This window comes from Onychomys torridus, chromosome 8, assembly GCF_903995425.1.
Source record: "Onychomys torridus chromosome 8, mOncTor1.1, whole genome shotgun sequence".
NCBI classification, from domain to species: Eukaryota; Metazoa; Chordata; class Mammalia; order Rodentia; family Cricetidae; genus Onychomys; species Onychomys torridus.
Window position 1 is genome coordinate 62997098 of NC_050450.1, and position 22261 is coordinate 63019358.

General features: G+C 42.0%; 1 protein-coding gene across 2 annotated transcripts in view; it reads left to right on the top strand.

The window, feature by feature from the left end:
- The window catches only part of Mettl16 (methyltransferase like 16), a 47163-nt gene that overhangs the window by 2204 nt on the left and 22698 nt on the right, over nt 1–22261 (top strand). For both annotated transcript variants that reach the window (XM_036197902.1, XM_036197903.1), the window contains exons 2-5: nt 320–447; nt 9729–9928; nt 14061–14201; nt 22004–22119. In XM_036197902.1, coding sequence (XP_036053795.1) covers nt 320–447; nt 9729–9928; nt 14061–14201; nt 22004–22119 — 585 coding nt within the window. The remainder of the gene's footprint in view (nt 1–319; nt 448–9728; nt 9929–14060; nt 14202–22003; nt 22120–22261) is intronic.

The following is a 22261-nucleotide window of genomic DNA, read 5'->3' on the forward strand; positions in this document are numbered from 1 at the left end:
GTGCTCTAATGATGAGCTGTATCCCCTTATTGGGGGAGGAAACAGGTTTATTGAGGGACCTGCATGTGGCAGCAAGTTGGACTTAAGAGCACTGCTTCCTTGCCTTACTATTTGTGTGTGTGTGTGTTTGTATTAGAGGCAGGGTCTTACACTGTAGCCCAGGCTGGTCTCAAGCTTACTGTGATCCTCCTGCCTCTGCCTTGCAAGTACTGGTATTATAGACATGTATGTACTCCTGTCCCCACCAATGCTTTTGAAACTAAATACGCTGATTTCTTACATATCTCTCTTATATCCCTTCTTCCCTTTCTTTTTAAAGATGGCTCTAAGCAAATCAATGCATGCAAGAAATAGATACAAGGACAAGCCACCTGACTTCGCATATCTGGCATCTAAATATCCAGATTTTAAGCAGCATATTCAGATAAATCTGAATGGGAGAGTAAGGTAGGTAACACATGAAAAGTTATTAATATGCATCACTCTAATGTGATCTGAGTGGGCTTGATGTGATGGGAAGCAAGCTAGACCAACAGAAGACCTGAATGTTAACCATGTGCATTTCATGGAATATCTTATGTGACCTTGGACAGACCAATTATCCATCCTGGGGGTCAAGTTTTTAGATCTATCAAGTCTGAAAATTGGAAAGTCTCTTAGTGGCCAACTTACTGCTTCTACAACAGAGATGCCAAAGTAACTGAGAGTAGGATTGTACTCTGTGTGATCAGTGCTCAGTGAATGGTAAAATGTCGTTATGTGCAAACTTTAATCTCAGCACTTGGTAGGCAGAGGCAAGCGGATCTCTGTGAGTTTGAGGCCAGCCTGTCTACAGAGCTAGTTCTAGGACAGCTAAGGCTACACAGAGAAACCCTGTCTTGAAGAAAAAAAAAAAAAAAGTTAGTTTTGATGTGAAGTAGGAAAGTAATAACTAGAATGTTAAAGCTTGTTCCAGGGATATAGCTTAGTTGTTACAGAATTGACCTGGCATTCATGAAACCCTGGGTTCTATCTCTAGCACTGAATAAACAAAGTGTGATGGAGCACACATCTGTGATGCCAGCACTTGGGAGGTGGAGGCTGGAGGATCAATTCAAGGACATCCTTGGCTACATAATGATTTTGAGGCTATTTGAGACTATCTCAAAAACAAAGAAGGGCAGAAATTACGATAATGGTATGAGAATGTGAGAACATAAGTATGTTATACCTGAGGGGGCAGATGCACAGTAAGACCATGACAGGCTGGTCAGCAAGTAATCTTAGCCCCAGAGCCATCTCTCTAGCCACCACCCCCCCCAACATTGTTCTTCGGTCTTCTATTTCATAATTTTGTGTATTAGTCAACTTCCCAGTACTGTGGTAAATAGAAACCAATGTAGGAGGAGAAGAGGTTGGTATTGCCTTGTAGTTTTGGAGATTTTACTTTAAGATAAGGTGGCTTTGTTGCTGAGGCGGTACATTGTGACTAGATGTGCCTAAGGAGCAGTTCACCACATAGCTCCTGGGGAAAGAGAAGCGACTGGATCTCCTACCTTTAATGACTTAACACCCTTCCACTCTCCACCTTGTGAAGGTTCCAACACTTCCCAATTGTGCCAAGCTGGGGACTAAACTTTTTTTTTTTACTCTGAGTTTGAGACTAACCTGGTCTTCAGAATGCGTTTCCTGGGCAGCCCAGGGCTATATAGCTTTGGTTGTTTTGGAACTCACTATGTAGACCAGGCTGGCCTGCCACCATACCCAGTCTGCAAAGTTAAGTTTCTTACTTTTTAATTGTATTTATGGTTAAGACCACTTACTGCTTTTTTGTGGTGGTGGGGTGGTGGTGGTGGTGGTGGTGGTGGTGGTGGTGGTGGTGGTGGTGAGGAGACAAGGTTTCTCTGTGTAGCTTTGGAGCCCTTCCTGGAACTTAACTATAGCCCAGGCTAGTCTCATTCACAGAGATTTGTCTACCTCTGCCTCCTGAGTGTGCCACTTGTGCTACCACTGCCCGGCCAACACTTACTGCTTTTACAGAGGACTTAAGGTTTGGTTCCCAGCACCCACTTGGTGGCTCACAGTAGTCTGATTCCAATTCCAGATGATCTGATGCCTCCTTCTGGTCTCTGAGGGCAGTATACATACATGTGTTGTACAATCACACATGCATGCAAAAATGCATACACTAAAATAAATTTTTACAAATTAAAGGTTTTTAGTTACATTTATTCATTTGTGTGTGTGCCTGTATGAATGCAGTCATGTGCCACAGCATGTGTGGAGATCAGAGGAGAATTTGTGGGAGTCTTGTCTTTCCAGCAGGTTAATTCTGCGGTTCAAATTCAAACTGTCAGGCTTGGCAGCAAATGGCTTTGTACATTGAGCCTTCTTGCCAGCCCTTGAAAGTGTATATTTTATAATAGATAAAAAGAATTTCTCCTCTGGCAATGGGCAAAGAGACACCTTGTTGGTAGTGGTGGTCTTACATCAGTCGGGGCAGATCAGATAGATGACAGTCCTTTGTTCATCCTGGTGTTCAGGTGGCCAAAGCTGTTTCATGTAGGGCACATTTGAAAAAAGAATTAAAAATATTTTGCTTCACAAATATGCCTATAAAAAAGAACACATGGCCATCGTTAATATTTCCTTAATTTTATTTATGTACGACTGTGTGTGTTTGTGTGCCTTGATACATATGTGGAGGTCAGAGAACAGTTTTTAGGAATCGGTCTTATCACCGTGGCATCCAGGGGTTATTAGATTCAGATCCCCAGCCTGTGTGGCTGGTGCTTTTACCCTGTCTGTGGTGTTGGGGAGAGCTCAGGATAGGGCGATTTTCTTTAAAGTTGAGAATATTATTTGTGTGTGTATATGTATGATGTGAGTGTGTGCAGGAATATGCTGCTGCATGGACTTGTTTTGTTTTTGTTTTTTTGAGAAAGGATTTCAGTGCCTGTCCTGGATCTCGCTCTGTAGATCAGGCTGGCCTCAAACTCACAGAGATCGGCCTGACTGCCTCCTGAGTGCTGGGATTAAAGGTGTGCGCCACTGCCGCCTGACTCTTTTTTAAGGAGAGTGGATGGAAACATACTTGAAAACAAGACTGGCCATGTCATGTCCTGTTTTTTTTAATGTCTACTAACTATTTATTTTTATTTGTTTTGGGGGGTGTTTTGAGATAGGGTTTCCTGTGTGTAGTCCTGGCTGTCCTGGAACTTGCTCTATAGACCAGGCTGGGTTCAAACTCACAAATCTGCTTGCCTCTGCCTCCTGAGTGCTGGGACTAAAGGCATGCGCCACCACTGCCTGGCCCTACTAAGTTTTTAAAATTTTTGTTTATTTTTAATTTTAATTTATGTGTATGCCTGCATGTGTGTCTGCACCGCATGTTCCTGGTGCTGGTGGAGGCCAGAACAGGGCTCAGATTTGCCAGAACTGGAGTTACAGATGGTTGTGAACTGCCATGGGGTTGCTGGGAATCAAACACAGGTCTCTGGAAGAGCAGAGCTATTGAGCCATCTCTCTAGCCCTTCAGAGGACAGCTTTTGAGAGTTGGTTCTCTACTCCCATCATTGCTTGTGGAGGATTGAACCGAGGTCATCAGGCTTGTGTGACAAATGCTTCCCCCCCCAGACAGGGTTTCTCTGTGTAGTTTGGTGCCTGTCCTGGGTTTTGCTCTGTAGACCAAGCTGGCCTCGAACTTGCAGAGATCCGCCTGGCTCTGAGTCTCGAGTGCTGGGATCAAAGGTGTGCGCCATCATCGCCCAGCCATGACAAATGCTTTTACCTGCTATCTTCCTGGACTGTATATTTATTTTTACAGGAAAAAGAACACAATTTATTATGCTTCATGAATGCACTGTCAGACTACAATATGGCATATGTAGAAGAGATTTGTTATATATAGGTATAGGAAATGGGAGATCAGCTCTCCTCTGTCAAAAGACCTAGCTGCTTCTAGCTGGAGTAGTCCTTTCCTGCCTGATTAGGTCAGAGGTCAGGATTCCCTGTATTGATAAAATGTTCCTTTCTTTTTTCATGATTCTATTTACCTTTTTTCATGATTCTATCTATCTGTCTGTCTGTCTGTCTATTTAGGTCTTTCGGGACAGGGTTTCTTTGCTTAGCCCTGGCTGTCCTGGGACTAGCTCTGTAGAGCAGACTGGCCTCGGACCACAGAGATCTGCCTGCCTTTGCCTCTTGGTATGCACCACTACCCCATGATTTGATTTTTAGTTATGTGTGTGTATCTGTGGATTTGTGTACATGAATGCGTTGCCTGAGGAGGCTAGAAGAGGATGTCAGAACTCCTGGAGCTGGAGTTAACCAACCTGTACAGGGGCTGAACTCAGTTCCTGGAAGAGCAATGCACATTCTTAATTGTCTTTCCACTCCCCAAATTTGTGTTTGCTTGCTTGCTCTCTCTCTTTGGAGACAGTGTCTTGCTGTGTAGCCCAATCTGACCTTGAACTGTTCTTCCTTCCTTAGACTCCTGAGTTTTTTTATTCATTTATTTTTGCAGTCCTGGGGTTCAAACCTAGGGCCTCTTGTATTCTAGGCAAATTAGATTTTCTTGAGGCAAGATCTCACTAGCTCAAAGTGATCGGAAACTCATTCTGGCTTCATCGGGCCTCAGATTCCCTGAGATCCTTCTACCTCAGTATTCTGAGTGCTGGGGTTATAGGCTGGTTACATACCCAGGGCAGGCACTTCATTTTGATAATGTCAGTTATTTATATTTGGTTTTTGGAGAAAGGCTTTTTCTGTATAGCCTGGCTGCCCTAGAACTCATTCTGTAGACCCTGCTGGTCGTGAACTCATAGAGAACCACCTGCCTCTGCCTCCCTAAAGGCTGGGATTAAAGGTGTGTGCTCCCTCCACCTGACATCATTTTAATCCTTTTTAAAGAAAAAATTTAATTTATATTATGTGTATGGGTGTTTTGTCTGCATGTGTGCCTATGTACCCTGTGCATGCAGTTCCCATGCAGGCGAAGAGGGTGTTGGGTCCCTAGGAACTGGGATTGTAGGTGGCTGTGAGCTGTCATATGGGTGCTGAGAATTGAACCCAGGTCCTTTGGAAGAGCAGCAAGTGCACTTAGTGGCTGAGACATCTCTTTAGGCCCAAATAGTAGTCTTAAAGAAGGTATTTGACAACTGAGGTTTTAGGTAATTTTCTAGTTTTACAGAGACTGAGTCTCCTCATCCAAATGTAGGTAAAAGAATATAGTTTTGTATGGCTGTCGTAAAGGTTAGTGATAATTTATACACAATGATTAGCATATTATAAACATTTGGTTAAGGGGTAGATATCCCCTTTGTTAGGAAGCCTGATAGGCTTGAGATGGCCAATATTGAGGATGTGATGATGTCTGTTTTTTCCTACCCGTCACTGATTTGTTAAAATTGTATCAGACCATTGTAATTTAATTAGGTTTTGCTTTTTCATAGGAACCAACTCCATAGCAACAGCCTGCTGTTTGTTTGAGCTCTTGATCTTGAACACAGTGTGACATTTAACTTTTCTTTTTTAAATCAAAGACCAACACTGAAGGTTAGTTGTACTTGGTGACTGGTGGTTTTAGCATCTCATTGATGATCCAGTGACCCAGACCAGTGTCGCAACAAGGATAACAGGCTTTGGTGTTTATTGACACACTTGAGGATCAGCTTCTGCTGTATTAGAATGATTGTTAGGTCATCCTTGAATAGTGGAAATGCATATTCTAAAACTCATCTCCAGTGATGATACAAATAAAGTATTCATTTGCAGCAGAGTAGGGATCATTCTTGGGCAATCAGAAGTCTGTTGACAATAGGCTGTTTTGTGAAGCTGCATGTGTTAATTAAACAAACAACGAGGACTGATGGAATGAATAAATGCTAATTTTCACGTGAGAGCTAATTTTAGTTCCTAGGCCTCCCTGTGATCTTGGAAATGAGAATAAAAACAGATCTTGCCTGTGTTCAGGATTCGCAGTGTCCCAAGGTGCTAATGTGACCTAGATATTTAAGTAGTGAAGCTGGGTGACTAGACTTTGCCCTACAAAGGATTTCCAACATTTGGATATTATCTGCCTTTTCTTAGAACTAAAAATGAACAGTCAATTTTGTTACTAGAATCTAAGAATCTGTTTTCATAGGTTTCTATTTATTCCTTTCATTGGTCTTCCTTCTGCTTCATATGCAGTGTTTTTTGGTGATAGGTTATAGTTCCTCATTAATACATCATGTGCTGTAGTCTATTAGAATGAGAGAGTATGTTTGTATGTTTGGGGAGTCTTGTTTTAGAGAGTCTTGATCTGTATCTCTGGCTGCTTGGGATTCACTGTGTAGACCTGGATGGCCTTGAACTTGAAAAGATCTTTCTGCCTCTGCCTTTTAATTGTGATTGCAGATATATGCTTCCATGCTTGACCATAGATTTTAGTTTTGTACAACTGAGGGTCAAACCCAGGGTTCCTGTGCACACTAGGTAAACTCTTTACTGCTGAGCTATATCCCTAACCCTGTGTATTTGTAGTGTGTGGGGGCTTCAGAGAGAGACAGGGAGACACTTTTCAATAATTATAATTTTTTTTAAATTATGTATAATAATATCAGTTCCCCTTTCCTCCTTCTCTTTCCTCTCCTATGCACCCTTTGCTCTCTCCAATTCATGCCTTCTTTCTTTCTTTTCTTTAAGATTTATTTATTTATTTATTTAGTGCGGAAGAGGGCGCCAGATCTCATTACAGATGGTTGTGAGCCACCATGTGGGTGCTGGGAATTGAACTCAGGACCTTTGGAAGAGCAGTCAGTGCTCTTAACCTCTGAGCCATCTCTCCAGCCCAGCTTCTTTCTTTTTAATTGTTGTTGTTGGTGGTGATGATGGGATTTGTGTATGTATTTTTTTTTTTTGTTGTTGTTTGTTTGTTCGTTTTGAGACAGGGTTTCTCTGTGTAACAGTCCTGTCTGTCCTGGAATTCACTGGCCTCAAACTCACAGAGATCCACCTGCCTCTGCCTCCTGAGTGCTGGGATTAAAGGTATGCTTCAATATGCTTAGCATAAAAATGGGGAAAATTTTTAAAAATTTTTAAAATTTTGTTCCTTTCTAAAAAAAAAATTTACTTATTACGTATATAGTGCTGTGTCTGCATGTATGCCTGCAGGCCAAAAGAGGGTAACAGATCTCATTATAGATGGTTGTGAGCCACTATGTGGTTGCTGGGAACTGAACTCAGAACCATTGGAAGAGCAAGCAGTGCTCTTAACAGCTAAGCCATCTCTCCAGCCCACCCACCCCTTTTAAAAATAATTTATTTAAATTTATTTTATGTGCATTGGTGTGAAAGTGTCAGATCCCCTGGAACTGGAGTTGCAGGCTGTTGTGAGATGCCATGTGGGTGCTGGGAATTGAACCAGGGTGCTCTGGAAGAGTAACCAGTGCTCTTATCTCTCCAGCCTCCTTTTTTTTTTTTTTTCCCCCAGAGCTGAGGACCGAACCAAGGGCCTTGCACTTGCTAGGCAAGCACTCTACCACTGAGCTAAATCCCCAACCCCTCTAGCTTCCTTTTTTGTTCTTTTTCGAAACAGGGTTTCTCTGTGTATTACTTGCTGTACTAGAACTAGCTCTGTAGACCAGGCTGGCCTTGAACTCACAGAGGTCCACCTGCCTCTGCCTCCAGATTGCTGAGATTAAATATACCTTCTAGACCACTTAATGGAAAAAATTACAGAAGTGCATCATTCCTGCATAATATAATGACAGTACTGCATGTATAAAAGAAAAAAGTTGCGGATTGGAAAGTTGGCTCAGTCAGGAAAATGCTTGCTGTGCAAACATGATGACTGTCTTAGGGTTTCTATTGCTGTGAAGAGACACCATGACCACAGCAACTTTTACAAAGGAAACATTTAGTTGGGGCTCACAGTTCAGAGGTTCAGTCCATTATCATCATGGTGGGGCATGGTGGCGGTAGCTGAGAGGTGCAGGTAGACATGCTGGTGAAGTAGCTGAGAGTCCTCCAGCTTACAGGCAGCAGGACGTGGTCTGAGTGTCACACTGAGCAAAGCTTGAGCATAGGAGACCTCAAAGCTCACCCCCATGGTGACACACTTTCTTCAACAAGGCCTCACCTACTCTAACAAGTCCACACCTAATAGTTCCACTCCCTTTGGGGCCATTTTCTTTCAAAGCACAGTGACCTTAGTTGTTCCCCTACCATCCTTGTAAATGCCTAATGCAATGGTGTACTCCTGTAATCCCCCTGCCTGAGAAGCAGGATTCCTGAGTCTTGGGTTCTAGGTTCAGGGCCAACCTGGAAGAGTGGTGGCTTTCTGGCATAACGCTCTTTCAGAACATGGTCCCTGAGTAGCTGCTCAGCTTTGAACGATTTGTTACTGTCCACAGGTGTAAATAACTTGTGTAGTTTGGTTGGTTCTTATCTCTTTCCCTGGATCGTCATTTTGAAAGCTAGTCCTAGTGAGTTCTCTGGATTTGCAGTCCTGAAGTTTCACAGCTCTACTGCAGAGCAACATCGAGAAGCTGTAAGGCAGTACTCAAGTTTCTGGGTATGCACTTCAGAAAACACTTTCAAATTTTGTTTTAGAAGGTGTTTTTAGGTTATTAGGTTTCTTTAATTTCTAAAATTTTACATTTCAAAATATAAGACTTCACACATAGTATGATGATCAGCCAGTGTATTGGAATAGAACGTGAATATATTTAGTGTCTTATTTGACTGGATTTCTTGAATGTATAAGATAGACTTTTATTTCTGTCACAGGAGTAAAATGCAATATTTAGTTAAGTCTTGTGTTTTTTGGGGGGAGGGAGGGAGTTGGTTTTGTTTTTTCGAGACAGGGTTTCTCTGTGTAACAGCTGTAGCTGTCCTGGAACTTGCTTTGTAGACCAGGCTGGCCTTGAACTCACAGATCCTGCCTCCTGAGTGCTGAGATCAAAGGCATGTGCCAAACCAGGCCTGGTACTTTTTTGTTTGTTTTGTTTTGAGACAGGGTCTCTCTGTTATGTACCCTAGCTGTGCTTTGGAACCCTGTATGTAGACCAAGCTAGCTTCAAACCTAACAGATCTGCCTGCTTCTGCCTCCCAAGTGGGGAGATTAAAGGTGTGTGCCACCACACCTGACTGAACAATATGCTGTTTTTTTCTTCTCATTAGGGTCAATGATGTTGTTGATAGTAAAAAAGGAAAAATAGCACTTGTAGTATCAGCCCGAGCAGTGGTGGCGCACGCCCTTAATCCCTTAATCCCAGCACTTGGGAGGCAGAGCCAGGTGGATCTCTGAGTTCGAGGCCAGCATGGTCTACAGAGCCAGATCCAGGAAGGCACCAAAACTACACAGAGAAAAAAAAACAAAAACACTTAGTATCAAGAGCTGTATTCTTTTCAGAGACTGTCACATGGCACTGATTTTGGTACTCTTACCCTTAACAGCGGAGAGAAATGTCAGCCTGGCTTGTCCAGAGTCCTACAGCTAAGACAGGAACTGGAACAGAGGCACTCTTAACTTGTGTGCTGTGGTGCATGTGTGGATGCAGCCATTCTGGTCTAGAGCTCTACTGATTGCTCACAGACTCGGAAGGTGTCCAGCACCCCTGTGTGTCTGCTGTTGTGCCTAATGTTGAACGTTAGGAAATTCAAATGGGCTTTGGGTTGCTAGTGTAGCTGCTTGATAATGGCAAAGGAGCTAGTGCAGCCCAGTGGTACATATTAATCACTTGCTCTTTTTCTCTGCTCCTTAGTCTTAATTTCAAAGACCCTGAAGCAGTCAGAGCTCTGACTTGTACTCTCCTAAGAGAAGACTTTGGACTTTCTATTGATATTCCTTTAGAGAGACTAATTCCCACAGTTCCCTTGAGACTCAACTATATTCACTGGGTAGAAGATCTGATTGGGCACCAGGATTCTGATAAAAGTACTCTTCGAAGAGGAATCGACATAGGTAAGTTTAGGGTTCTTACTTCTTTTGGGGGCCGAAAGTAAGTTTCATAGGTTTTGCATTCAGACTCTTTTAAGCTCTTCTAGTAGTTGTTGGGAAAGAAGCTTTTACCTGTTACACATGGACATTGGTTTCTCTTGATAAGGAGTGTCCATGTCAGTTCAGGGGCAAAGGAGGTAAGAGAAGTGTGGAAGGAGAGAGAGGTTCTTGTCTACTTAGCTTTCAAATTTCCACCTTAATGTCTGTGTCTGTTGGGCATTGTCTACTCTGTTATTAAACAGTTCTCTGTCTTACTGCTATTATTATTATTTTATTATTATTATTATTTTTTGAGACAGGGCTTTTCTGTGTCAACTCTGTCTATTCTGGAACTAGCTCTGTAGACCAGGCTTTCTTCAGATTCACAAAGATCCTCCTGCCTCTGCTTCCTGAGAGCTGGGTGCTTGGCCCCTGGAGTCCTCCTTCTTTTCTTGTTCTTGATCTTCTCTTCCCAGATTTCTCCTTCTATTTCTTCTCTCTGCCTGCCAGCCCCGCCTATCCTGTCTCCTGCCTCACTATTGGCTGTTCATCTTTTTATTAGACCATCAGGTGTTTTAAACAGGCACAGTAACACAGCTTCAGAGTTAAACAAATGCAACATAAAAGAATGCAACACATCTTTGCATCATTAAACAAATGTTCCACAGCATAAACAAATGTAATACATCTTCAACTGATATTCTTTTTTTTTCCTTTGAGACAGGGTTTCTCTGTGTAGCTTTGCGCCTTTCCTGGATCTTGCTCTGTAGCCCAGGCTGGCCTCGAACTCACAAAGATCTGCCTGCCTCTGCCTCCTGAGTGCTGGGATTAAAGGCATGTGCCCCCACCGCCCAGCTCAACTGATATTCTACAACAGCACTTTTTTCTTTATTTTCTATGAGACTGTTGATCACAAAATCTGTGGTTTTATTTATTTAACTGTCTATTTATTTAATAGAATCTTGCTATTGTTCAGGCTATTCTCACATTTAGTGAGGGCTAAAGGTGTGAGCCAGTGTACTCACTTCTGGTTGTTATTTTTCTCTTATATATCACTTTTTCTTTTGAAAATTTGTGGCACTAAGGTTTGAACTGGCTTTGCTAGGCAAGCATTCCACCACTGAGCTGCATCCTCATTCTCTCTTTTCTTTTTGGAGTTGGGATTTTACTCTGTTGCCCTTTCTGGCCTCCAGCTCCTCTTCTCAATCGATGTGCCTCAACATCCCTACGTTCTTGAGGACTGTGGAATTGTAGACATGTTCAGTGTGTGTGGTGTCCTTTTATTGATTTTATTTTCACTATTTGTGACTTTTTGACAGAGGGTCTCCTGGAGCTCAGCATGTTCTTGAACTCCTGTCTTTGGCCCCATCTGAGCTTCCTGTGGTTTCCACCACTGTCCATCTTCACTGCCACTTTCCATCTAGTCCGTCATCACCGTCTCTACCGTGTGCAGAGAACAGCTTCCGGCTGCTTTGCTGACGTCTCTACGCAGTTGTTCTTACATTCCATTGTTGGCACTGTGTCCAGAAAATACATATATGTCCACATCTGATTACATCTTCTCTTAGTAGTTCCTTATATTGCTTTTGTGCTACTTTTTCCCCCTCTTTTTTGAGACAGTGTTTCTCTGTATAGCCCTGGCTGTCCTGGAACTTGCTCTGTAAATCCGGCTGACCTAGAACTCACAGGGATCTGCCTACCTCTCCCCCCTGGGATTAAAACCTTGGCTTGGCCCATCAGAATTTCCGTTGTCTGATCCTTACCCTCTTCTCTGGGTTCTCTAAGCCTCAGCCTACATGATTTTTTGTTTTCTACACTGTCTTCTAGACCTTTAGTCTCTTGTATATGTTATTTGCTGTGCCTCAGACTTCTCCTGTCTTTGTCCTGTCAGTTCCCATTTATACTATACTTGTCAACTAAAGCCTTCTTTCTCTATAAAAGTGTTCTCTGACCTTGCAATATGAAAGGTTGCTTTCTTGGTTATAATACTAGAATGCCACTAGACTGCAAACTAGTTAAAATAATCTCAAGGCCTAGCGAAGTTGTTGGATAAGGGCATTCTTTTGACATTCAAATTCTAAGTGCTTCATGAGAGCTAAGCACAGGAGACCTGATGGAGTTCACTTAAAGCTCTTACTTTTTTGTTCATGGTAGAAGATGGCTGACGGTCCTAGAAAGCTAAAAGCTTGTCTTGAAAAGTGTGGTAGCAGGTATTTGTGATCTCAGCACTTGGGGTATGACAGAGTAGGATAGCGAGTTGCAGGCCAGTGTTGGCCTGGGTTATGCAGTGAGACCATAACTAGGGAGGAAGTGGGGAAAGGGACCCTAGCCTAGTTGGTGCTAATTGCATTTCAATTATGCCCCAAACCCTCTGAAGTAGCACTTGGGGATACACGAGGTTAATGGATTTTAGCTCTTCACAAGGGGCAACGCTTGCTAAAATCATATTCTTTCTAATTAGGGTTCTATGTCATTCTTCCCCAGACTCCGTCAGTTTGCTCTAATTCTGTGACTCTGCTTTCCATTTTTATTTATCGTTATAACATTATTACCCACTTAAAATCTTGTTTGGTTTTCTGAGGATATCAGAATGTCAGGATGCAAGTTTCTTGGTCTTGAGGATTGGAGAATAATCATAGGAGGGTAAGGGGATAGTTCTTTTACTTGGATTTTATTTTTTTCCCACTTTGATATAAAATTAAAAAGAAGGCCCCATTTTTTTTTTCTTGAGAAGTGAAAACATTCTGAAATGACTCTAGCTCTCCATAATGCCCAGGCCTAAACATTGACTCTTGAGGAGCTGTGTATCCTTGTCCCTTTCTACCTCCCGCATCCCCAAGGAGGTGTTTGCCTAACAGCATCAGGGCCAATAGACAATAACTGTGGCTACAAAGAGGTTAAGGATTGCAGCCATTAATTTTGGTCTCTGTTTCTCAGCCTGTTGAGAATAAGTCATGAGGATGATTGGGTGAATGGGCTTCTGGGTTAGGAGCACCTTCAGAACCTGCAGAGCTACAATGGAATCAGTTTGTTGTCAGGGGAAAGCAGCCCTGAAGTGGGTGGTCCAGGCTGTAGCCATCAGGAGAAACCCTAGCTTTCCTTCTCTTGGATATACTCATTGGGATCTAATTGGTCAAGATTTGTTAGTGATTATAAAAGCAGCATTTGGAGAGGAGAGTAGACCAGTCCAGGGGTAGTGGCTCTTCATGTAAATTTAGGAACAAATATTGGCTGAAGCTGATTTTTTCCCCCCCATGAAGCACTGGTTTCTCATTATGTCTCTTGAACCTGTGCTCGGGCTAGTCAATGACTTAACATTCTATACAACCAGAGATCACAAGGAGTCAGGCCATTTGATGCCATGGAAATCACACACACACATGCATACACACACACTTCTGCTTTTCAGGAATAAACTGTTTTTATCTGCATATTTTCTTAGTTTTCCTCTCTTTTCTTTGAGGCAGGGTCTCAGACTCACAGTCTTGCCTCTGCAGCTTTTGTGTTGGAATTACAGATGTGTGACACTATGCCCAGCTTATTGATTTGTTTTAAGATACTACTGTGGTGTTTCAAGATTTAGTTATTTATTATATATACAGCATGTATGCTTACAGGCCAGAAGAGGGCACCAGATCTCATTACAGATGGTTGTGAGCCATCATGTAGTTGCTGGGAATTGAACTCAGGACCTCTGGAAGAGCAGACGGTGCTCTTAACCTCTGAGCCATCTCTCTAGCCTTATTGTGGTGTTTTAATAAATAGCATTGCATTGAGGAAATTGTTTTGTATGGGACATAAAGACTTTTATAAGCAATTTTTGTAAAATAAGGTATTTTGGCCACTCTAGGTTAAGAAGCTGTGCTTTCCTGGGCCTCCAGTTGTCTGTACTTCATTTTATACACAGCATAGAAGAGTAGGGCAGGAAGGTTTCTGTCCTCTAGGAAGTTAGGGGTCAGACTCAGGAGTGAAATGAGGAGCAAGCCCAGTAGCGCAGAATAGCCTCATTTGTGAGTTCTACTGTGGAGACTTGCAAGAATTCCTAAGAAGAAAAAGGGTTTTATTGTTCTCACCTTCCGGGCTCATATGTGGAATGTGCTGGATTTTCATTTACTAGGTACTGGGGCATCCTGCATCTATCCCTTACTTGGAGCAACCTTAAATGGCTGGTATTTCCTGGCAACAGAAGTGGATGATATGTGCTTCAATTACGCAAAGAAAAATGTGGAACAGAATAACCTATCTGATCTTATTAAAGGTTGGTTCTTGTGAATAAATATCCCCTCAAGCTTTGTTTATTAAAACTTCCCCAATTTAAAATGTCTTATTATCTTCTATGGGTTTTTTGTTTGTTTGAAATGAGACAGGGTTTCTCTGTAGATCTGGCTGTCCTGCAACCCACTTTGTAGACCAGGTTGACCTTGAACTCAGAGATCCTCCTGCCTCTGCCTCCTGAGTGCTGGGATTAAAGATGAGTATCTTTTGCTTAAATGTATAGCCTTTAAAGTTTAAATAATCTGGTATATTTTAATTGGTTTTGATGCCAGAATTAACTCAGAAGGAATGTGATATTAATAGTTGATCCCCATTATTTCTGTATTTGTGAATTTGGCTTCTGTTTTGTTACTGTTCTGTTGTTGTGATGACATGATGGCCTATGGAAGAGTTTATTTGGGATGTACATTTGGGATGTTTCAGAAGGTTAGAGTTCATGAACATAATGGTGGCCAGCATGGTGACAGGCAGACATGGTGCTGGAGCGAATCTTGAGAAACAGCTGCAGTGGTTGATGTAAGTCTTTTGAAACGTCAAAGCCCACCCTCAGTGACCCACCTTCTCTGACAAGGCCACGCCTCCTAATTCCTATGGGGAGTGGGAGGGCCATTCTCATTCAAAATATCATACCTAATTTAGTTAGTTAAGCAGATTTTTTTTTTCCAGTAGGTAATTCTTAAAAATTAGCTATGTTGATGCCGGGCGATGGTGGCTCACATCTTTAATCCCAACATTCAGAAGGCAGAGGCAGGTAGATCTCCTGAGTTCCAGACCAGCCTGGTCTACACATCGACTTGCAAGACAGCCAGGGCTACGCAGAGAAACCTTGTTTTCAAAAATAAACAAAACAAAAAAGTATTTGCTATGTTGAGGCGGGAGAGCTGGCTTGGGTTGAGAGTGTTTACTATTTCCAGCACTCCCGTGGTAGTTCATAACTGTCTGTGTCTCTTAATTCCTGGGTATCTCATGCCTCTGGCTTCTGAGGACAATAGGCACGCACATGGTGTACATATATACACACAAAGTGCTCTTTTGTTTTGTTTTGTTTCTTTGTCTTTTTCTAGACAGGGTTTCTCTGTGTAGTTTTGGTGCCTGTCCTGGATCTTGCTCTGTAGACCTCGAACTCACAGGCCTGGCTCTGCCTCCTGAGTGCTGGGATTAAAGGGCATGCGCCGCTGCCGCTGCTGCCGCCGCCGCCGCCACCACCTGGCTTAACAAAGCACTGTTACAGATAAAATTTAAAACAAATGTTAAGGCATGTGCTACTATGCATGGCTATTAAATCATTACCATCATCATCATCATTATTTTACTGTATAGTCTAAAGTGGTTTTGGTATGTATTTTAATATACCTTGGGGGGGGGGGCTTGTTTTTGAACTCTTCACAGCAAGATTGAATGCACATCCTTGACCTCATGTATAATCAACATCTTCAATTATTGATAACCAGGACCATAGGGGAGTTTCATTGGTTATAGTCAGTGTACGTTTATTAACACGTCATTATCATCTAACGTTTATAGTTTAGGGCTGGAAAGATGGCTCAGTAGGTAAACGAGCTTGCTGTGCAGTTCTGGTGGCCTAAGTTTGATCCCAGAATCCATGGCGCAAAGAGAAAAGTGACTCCTGAAAAGTTGTCTTCTGGTGGTTGGTATGTTCATGCACACTTGCATGGGTATACACACACACACACAAACACACACATGCAAGAGAGAGCCTAAGAGTGCCACATGTCTCAGCTGGTAAGGTGCTTGTCACCAAACCTAACAACCTGAGCTCAGTCCCTTGACCCTAGAACCCACATGGTGAAGGAGAGAATGACCGACTTCTGCAAGTTATGTGTACACATAGTAAATGTTTAAACAAAAGGAAAGAACCAAAAAATATAAAACCCTAAGTCTGTAGTTTAAAACATTTATTTTTCTTGAAACTTATGGGTGCTCTTGGGTGCTGGACAAACACTGAGCACTTGAACTATACTCCTAGACTTTAAAATTTTTTATTTTAGGAGTTGGGGATTTAGCTCAGTGGTAGAGTGCTTGCCTAGAAAGTGCAAGGCCCTGGGTTCGGTCTTCAGCTCTGAAAAGAAAAAAAAAAAGAAAAAAAATTATTTTATTTTATTATTCCATGTGTATAGGTGTTTATGTCTGTGCACTACTCTGTGTGTCTGGTGCCCATGGAGGCCAGAAAAGGGTGTCAGGTCTCCTGGAAGTGGAGTTACAGGTGATTGTGAGCTGCTATATGGGTGCTGGGAACTGAAGCCAGATACCAAGAGTAGCCAGTGCTTTTAACAGCTGAGCCATTTCTCCTGCCCCATCTATGTATCTTTTATGATGAAGTGTTTGTTAAGGTCTTTGTACCATTTTTTAGTTCAGTTTTTTAAACAAAATTGTATTTTAACTTTTTTTTTTTTTTTTCCTTCTGAGACTTGGTCTTACTATGTAGTGCTTACTGTCCTCTGTAGACCAGGCTGGCCTCAAACTCACAGAGATCTACTTGCTTCTGCTTTCTGAGTACTGAAATTAAAGATTTATGCCATTACAGCTTGCAAGATACGTTCTTTGAAAATATTTTCTTACAGCCTATGGCTTTTCATTCTCTCTCTTTTTTAAAATAACTTACTTTTATTTTATGTACATTGGTGTTTTGCCTGCATGGATGTCTGTCTGTGAGAGTGGCAGATCTTGTAGTTACAGACAGTTGTGAGCTGCCATATGGGTGATGGGAATTGAACCAGGCCGGGTCTTCCAGAAGAGTAGTCAGTGCTCTTAACCACTGAGCCATCTCTGAAGCCCTGGCTTTTCATTCTCCTTTTTTTTTTTTTTCGTTTTTCCAGACAGGGTTTCTCTGTGTAGCTTTGTGCCTTTCCTGGATCTCGCTCTGTAGACCAAGCTGGCCTCAAACTCACAAGAGATCTGCCTGCCTCTGCCTCCTGAGTGCTTTGATTAAAGGTGTGTACCACCACTGCCCGCCTGGCTTTTCATTCTCTTGGCCAAGTGTTTTCCAAAGCAAAATGTTTTAATGTGAAATCCAGTGCTTTTCATCATGGACCATGCCTTGGTGTCTTATCTATAAAGTCACCACCTGGCCAAGGTTGTGTTTTCCTATATTATTTTCTAGGAATTTTATTCTTTTTAGGTCTGTGATATGGGTTTTTTATTTATTTATTTTTATTTATTTATTTATTTATATTATTTTTTTAAGTTTTTCTCTGTATAGCTTTGTACCTTTTCTGGAACTCACTTGGTAGCCCAGGCTGGCCTCGAACTCACAGAGATCTGCCTGGCTCTGCCTCCCGAGTGCTGTGATTAAAGGCGTGTGCTACCACCTCCCAGCCTGTAATGTGTTTTGAGCTAATTGGGATAGGAGGATGAGAGGAAATTCTGGGGATTGAACCCAGATCTTTATATATGCTAGGCAAGCATTTTGCCATTGAGCTATATCCCCAGGCTCACCTTCCAGGCTTTTCAAACATTTCTTTTCATGCAGCTTTTCTCTCTAATCTACACCATGTAGTATAGATTGGCTTGAGACTTGGGGTCTTCCTGGCTAAATCAGCTGGCTGCATCCTTTTGCTCTACCTAGGTAGAGGTCATGGGTAGACAAGGAAGTCTTCTTGGGATGGTCTTGGGCAGCTTTTGTTTCCATCCTAAGTTTGGCTATAGTGAGGGGTAGCAGTCGTGGCAGGAGCAGCAGCAGGTTTGTCCTCCAGTGTCCTGTGCAGGCCTAGGTGAAAACCTGTGTTCCTCAGTTGGCTCTTAGGAGTCCTTAATCCATCCTCACCAGCCAGTGTGACAACTCATAGCCCAACGGTCTGACAGCCTACAAGGCTTGACACTTCACTGAAATTCTTCCAGACCAGGGCTTGCACTGCTCTCCTCTGGCTGACTTCTTAGAGCCTTTTCTCCTTTTCCAGTCTTAGCTATGTCCTCTTTTGTTCTCTTTCTGCTTCTGTCCCTCTTTCTGCTTTGGCTGATGGCTTGCCTTTTGACTTTCCCAACTGATGTTTCCTGCTCTGCTGTCTCTGCTGCTGCCTTCTTTATGTTAACCAGCTCAGCCCATACTACTGAAAGTTGCCAAGAAAAGACCACTTGAGGGGAGCCTTTTATTGGCTCTAATGTTGAAACACCAGTAAGGAAGCATAGGAGAGGGTTTCCCACCTGACTCACCAAGTGAGCCTGAGCAGCCTGCATATATAGCCAGCAAAGGGCCAATCATAACTAGACCTTTTTAGCACTGTCACACCATCACAGCCCCATTAGAGAAAGTACTTCCCCTCTTTCCTACAAGATCACCTAGATCAAGGCTTCAAAACTGTGGGTCATGACCTCACATGGGATAGTATAACTGAATGTTGGAGGAGTTGAAAACAGAAGTCGTTTAAAAGGTTTCTGAACACCCAGTAATGAAAGAATTCAGGATTGAGTGCATAAATCTGAGGTGTTTCTGGAAGCTCCTATCCATGTTGCATGATAGGACTTCACTGTAGCCTTGGTTCTGAACACAGAACGTGCACTTGACACTGTGAAAGCCATCATGCTGTGGCAACACCAAACCACTACATGAAATAGTTGGTTCAGATTTCAGACTGTTGTGTTAGGACTTGCAGTGATGGTTGATTTTCTTTCTTTCTTTCTTTCTTTCTTTCTTTCTTTCTTTCTTTCTCTCTCTCTCTCTCTCCCCCTCCCTCCCTTCCTTCCTCTTTTTTTTTTTTTTTTGAGTATCTACAGAAATAATGCTGTAACTATGGAAAAGCAAAACTAAGGAGTTTCTCTATTGTTACTCTCTAGGATATAAGTATCAATTTAATAAAATTTTGGATCATATTATATTATATTAGAATATTTGGGAGCCAGCAAGATGGGTTAGTAGATAAAGAAAAGTGCTTGTTGCCAAGCATGATGACCTGAATTCAAGCCCCAGAACCCACATGGTAAAAGGAGAGAACCAAATCCAGTACGTTGTCTGTAGTCAGTATTTTCTTTGGGCCTTCAACCTCCCAAATAAAGACAGGGAGACTTATTATTAATTATAAATGCTTGGTCTTAGCTTAGGCTTGTCCCATTAGCTCTTTTAACTTAATTTAACCGGTTTCTATTAATCTATGTTTTGCCTTGGGTCTTTTTACCTTTCTTTCAATTTGTATGACCTACTTTCCTGCTTCCTCCACATCTGGCTGACCCCTGGTGTCTCCCTGGCGTTTCTTTTTCTTTCTCTTTGGAGCTGAAATTCCTTCTACTTACTCCCTTCCCGGAAGTTCTGCCTATACCTCCTCCCTCGCTATTGGCTGTTTAGCTTTTTATTAGATGATCAGGTCCCTTAGGCAGGCAAGGTAAAACAGCAACACATCTTTACATCATTAAACAAATGCAACACATTTTACATACTTAAATATTCCACAACATAAACAAATGTAACACATCTTTGCACAGTTACATATTCTGCAACAGTTGTCCTCTTAACTACTGAGCTCTTTCTTATAGTTCTCTCTCACCCCTGCCCCACACTCCTTTTTTGAGACAGGGTTTCACTAGACAGCCCGGGCTGGAAATCTCTTTGTAGACCAGGCTAGTTTCAGACTCATAGAGATCTGTCTTCATCTGGCTCCTGATTGCTAGGATTAAAGGATTGTGCCACTACACCTGACCTGCAGTGCATATTAAATGAACTTTCTTTTTCTTTTTTTTCTTTTTTTTTTTTTTGGTTTTTAAGACAGGGTTTCTCTGTGTAGCTTTGCACCTTTCCTGGATCTCGCTGTGTAGACCAGGCTGGCCTCAAACTCACAAAGATCTGAATCCTCTGCCTCCCGAGTGCTGTGATTAAAGGCGTGTGCCACCAACGCCTGGCATGAATTATCTTTAAGTCAAAACACACTGAAGATGAGGGTACATATCTCAGGCTTTTAGAAACTGTATTAGCACTGAACTTCCCAAAGGAGTTTGTATTTGCTAGTTCAGTGTTCATGGCGATTTCATAGATTATAGCTACCATGAATTATAAAAAGAAGGCATGCATGCATGCATGTATTCATTCATTTACATACTTACTTACTTTACATGCCAGCTGCAGTTACTTCTTCCTCCAAAAAACAGGTATTTATGAAGTAACTTAGTCAATATTTTTTTTTTTCTGTGTGAGCAGGTATATGTGTGCATGTGCCTTTGGAAGCCTCCCAAAGTCTACATCAGGGTATTCTTCAATCACTTTCTACTTTATCACTTAAAACTTATTAATTAATTAATTAATTAATTAGAGACAGGGTTTCACTGTGTAGCTTTGGAGTCTGTCCTGGAATTTGCTCTGTAGACCAGGCTGGCCTTGAACTCATAGAGTTCTTCCTGCCTCTGCCTCCAGTGGTGCTCGGACTAACCAGGTGTGCCACCATTACCTGGCTTCTTTAAAAAATTTTAAAAATACTTTATGTGTGTGAGTGTTGTCTCTGCCTATGTCCCTTCTTAGCACCACATATGTGCAATGCCTTCGGAGGCCAGAAAGTGTCAGATTCCCTTGGGACTAAAGTTACTGGTGGTTGTTAACTACCATGTGGGTTATCGGAATAGAAACCAGCTTCTTTGGAAGAGCAACTAATGCTCTTAACCATTAAGCCATTTATCCAGCTCCTTCACCGTATTTTTTGAGACAGGTCTTATATGGGACCTGGAGCTCAGTGGTTCAGCTAGGCTGCCTGGTCAGAAAGCCCCAGGGATCCATTGTTTCTGTCTCTTTATTGTTGAGGTTACAGGGTGTGCTGCCATGCCCAGCTTTTATGTAGGTGTTAAGGATCTAGCTCAAGTCCTTATGTTTGTGTGGCAGGCACTTTACTGACCGATGTGGGGAGCACTAGTCTATTCTTTATTAAATTATACTTTTAAAATAAAGTACATAAGGTTATGGGTGGTGGTGGTGTGCTCCTTTAATCCCAGCACTAGGGAGGCAGAGGTAAGCGAATCCGTGAGTTTGAGGCCAACCCGGTCTACATAGGGAGACTGTCTTTAAAAAAAAAGTTACAGTATGTAATCCAGCCTATACCTTATTTCTCTATCCTGCTTCTACCTCCCATGTGCTCAGATTATAGGCTTGGGCCATGATTCCCTTTTAAATTATCTTAATTTTAGTGTGTAGATATTTGCTACAACTAGGCCAACTCCACCTAGTGATCATTTACATTTTATGACCATTATACATTGACACAGATTTTTTGGAAATTTATTTTATGTGAATAAATGTTTTGCCTACATATATGTCTGCGCACCACATGCATACCTGGTGCCTTCTGATAGGAGAAGAAGGTGTGAACTCCTTTGGAACTAGAGTTCAAGGTGATTATGAACCACCATGTGGGTGCAGGAACGGAACGTGGGTCCTGGAAGTGAAATGTATGTTTTTAACCACTCTCCAGCTTCTTACTAATTTGTTAATTATAATTAGTTTTTAGCAAAATGAATATAAATTACATTATTACACAAAAGTGGGAATTCTTAAGAGTAGGGGGATTTCCAGGGAAGAAACATTTTGTTTTATTAAGCAGATTTTACTATGCCTCTTTATAAAAGAAATAACGTTTTTCCTAGTAGTGTTGATACATACTGTAAAGGGGAACATTATATGGTTAATGCGCCTGCTTAATTCTGTTTGTGCAGTTTTGTCTCTTCCTGGGAGTGGTGTGAAGGAATTGATATGCACATGCTCGTCTTCATTTCCCTCCTCAGTTGTGTATTTTGTGCCCTTATTTTAAAGCCATTTCAAAATAAACAGAAACTAACAGTCCCTGTTTTCCACCCTAGTGGTGAAAGTGCCACAGAAGACACTCCTAATGGACGCTCTTAAAGAAGAGTCTGAGATAGCCTATGACTTCTGCATGTGCAACCCTCCCTTTTTTGCTAACCAGTTGGAAGCCCAGGTAAAGCTCCTCCTTTAAAGTCATTGGACACTTAGTGAATTTACCTCATTTGCAAAGATATGAGCAAAAGGCAGTATTTCTTTAGAGTAGGTATAATTCAGAATGCTGTTTGATTTGAGATATTTAAGAACTCAGTACAGAT